The sequence below is a fragment of the Vollenhovia emeryi genome, unplaced genomic scaffold (assembly GCF_000949405.1).
Source record: "Vollenhovia emeryi isolate VEMERY1.0 unplaced genomic scaffold, V.emery_V1.0 DF943723.1, whole genome shotgun sequence".
NCBI lineage: Eukaryota > Metazoa > Arthropoda > Insecta > Hymenoptera > Formicidae > Vollenhovia > Vollenhovia emeryi.
In genome coordinates this window covers 1-2,882 of record NW_011962643.1, presented here as the reverse complement: position 1 = coordinate 2,882, position 2,882 = coordinate 1, and the positions used below count along the sequence as shown (strand labels likewise).

The following is a 2,882-nucleotide window of genomic DNA, read 5'->3' as shown; positions in this document are numbered from 1 at the left end:
ATTGAATCGAAAGCAGCGTATGCATGATCGTATGATTTTACGCACCTGGTTTCGACCGTCGAGTAGCCAAAATTTGCGTCTAATCGTATACAAAGTCGTTTGTATGCCGGCGTGGTAGTATTTTTCATGCGTTTCTCTTATAATTAAATCCGTTAAGAAATAATGACTTGGTAGTAAAATTGGGTGTTTTTGCGAGAAGGCTAACTTTGATAGTCTGATGCGTCCGCCGACGCGAATCAAACTATTTTCGTCGAGGAACGGATTTAGCGCGGCAATATTGCCTTTCTTTACCGGGCGCCCATTCGCAAGTTCATTCAATTCGCGTGAAAAACAAGATTCTTGAATGATTTTTATAATTCTCGTTTCCGCTTCATTTATTTCCGTTATGCCTAGCTGTCCGCGGTAAGTATTCTTTGGTCGAAAACGTAGGCATAATGCTGTAATTTTTAATAATCGTGAATATGACGAATATTTCTTAAGGAAGCTACAATCGTTAGAAACCGTCGCTATACATATATTTTTTCGTAATTCGGGTAATTCCTTTAATTCTATGATACCGTTAGGCCGTTCGCCTTCCTCTTTCGTTAGCCACAATGGTCCGGTAAACCATGATTGGTTATTCAGGAAAGCCTGCGGTAACTGACCCCGTGATAGCGCGTCGGCCGGATTATCCTCGGATCGAATATGTCGCCAAGCTTGTAAGTCAGTAATTTCTTGGATTTGAGCAACGCGGTGGGACACGTACGTTTTTAATAGATGAGGTGGAGTTTTCACCCAATGTAACGCAATGGTCGAGTCGCTCCATAACACCGTCTTGCTAGGGGATATTCCTAACGCACGATGCACTTCGCGATATAATTTGGCTAGTAGGAGCGCACCGCATAGTTCGAGGCGAGGTATCGTCACAGTTTTTAATGGTGCGACGCGAGATTTCGCACAAAGTAGACGACAACGTACGTTGTTGCGTTGATCGGTCGAGCGAAGGTAAATGCAGGCACCGTAACCGATGTTACTCGCGTCGCTAAATCCATGTATTTGAACATCGGTGTAATCCGAAATCAACACAGGGCGATCCATGGATAGCTCATTCATTAAATTTAATTGAGTCGCGAACTCTATCCACGTTTTGTGTATATTGGATGGGACGGATTCATCCCAATCTACCTTGCACTGCCATAAATTCTGCATCAATTTTTTAGCGTATAATATGACAGGGCCTAAGACGCCTAAAGGATCAAAAATCTTTGCAATTTCGGAAAAAATCGTTCGCTTTGTGATTCTTTCGACGTGATCGATCGAGCGGACCGTGTAACATAACTTGTCGTTGTGTGCGCGCCATGCTATGTCTAATGTTTTCAAGGGGTTGTTTTTATCGAGCATGAGACTAGTATTCACCGCATCGGGGGTTAAATCGTTAATGATACGTTCGTCGTTCGACGCCCATTGTCGGATATTAAAACCGCCTCGAGAAAGTACCGTGATTATGTCATCCCGCAACGCGCGAGCTTCGCTAACGGTATTCGTACCTGTAAGTAAGTCATCTACGTATAAGTGCGTCTTGAGAACTCGGGCGGCGTCAGGATATGCGTCGTGCTCATCATCGGCTAGTTTTTGAATTGTTCGTATAGCCAGATACGGTGACGAGGATACGCCGAATGTAAGGGTGTTAAGTTGCAAAGTCTTTATTTGATCGTTCTGGCGCCAGAGGATTCGTTGGTATATCTGATCATCCTCGTGCAACAATATCTGCCTATACATCTTTTCTATATCTGCTGTGAGAACATATTTATACGTACGGAATCGAATTAAGTGAACGAATAACGTATCTTGAATAGTCGGCCCCACCATTAACCTATCGTTTAACGATGTGCCATTACTCGTTTTTGCCGATGCATCGAACACGACACGAACCCGGGTCGTGCTGCTCGATGATTTGATTACCGCATGGTGCGGCATATAAAATCCTTCATTGGAAGGGTTATTCACCGGAATCATCTGTTTCAGATATAAATATTCCTGTATTACTTGCGAATAGGCGGCCCTTAACAATGGATCTGAGTCGAGCTTCCGTTCGAGCGAATTTAAACGTTTGAGAGCGACGGTTCGCGAATCGCCGAGGCTCATCTTATCCTTGCGAAATGGTAGTCTCACCGTATAGCGACCGTCGCGGTTGCGAGTAACAAATTTAGTGAAATGCTCTTCGCATTCGAGTTCCTCGTTAGATTTCGGCGTAACGGTGGGATCAGATATCTCCTCAATCACCCAGAATCTCGCGATCTGTTGATCTAGACCAGTCAATTTACATATCGCAGTTTTCGGCTGATTCCGCGATGCGCTTCCGCCCGCTACGATCCAGCCGAGACACGTCTTTTGTAGATATAAATCGTTATCTCGTATCGATAAATTGATCTGGCCTATGGAGAATAATGACAAGGTCACCCCCGCACCAATCAGCAAATCAACAGGACGCGGCAAATGAAACTCTGGATCAGCTAATTTTATATTGGACGGTATTGTGATGGAATCTCGCGGGAAAATTTCCGACGGAACTAAGTCTGATATTACAGGGATTGTCAAACATTGCAAGTTCTTGCGGAACTCACTGTGTAGCGATTGAATAGTGATTCGAATGACACCTTTTGAAATCGTGTTCATTGAATTGATTGCACCGACTGGAAATGCGCATGCAGTTATAGGGAGCCTTAGACGTCTCGCGAAACCCTCGGAAATGAAATTGGCGGTAGCACATGTATCCGACAAGGCGCGACACTTCATTGACTTGAGTTCACGATCCCGAATAAATATCGTCGCGGTGGTCATCAATTGTGATGTGAAAATGGGCGTGATCGCTGCGAGACACGTCGCTGCCTGGCCACCCCCTT

The 2,882-nt window shown here is 44.7% G+C and overlaps 1 protein-coding gene across 1 annotated transcript; it reads right to left on the bottom strand.

Moving 5' to 3' along the window:
- Positions 1 to 45: 45 nt before the first annotated feature.
- LOC105565063 lies at positions 46 to 2,820 on the bottom strand (the record flags this gene model as incomplete). Its single annotated transcript, XM_012017918.1, has 1 exon — positions 46 to 2,820. A coding segment is annotated over exon 1 (2,775 nt), but the record flags the coding sequence as incomplete, so codon positions are not given.
- Positions 2,821 to 2,882: the final 62 nt, after the last annotated feature.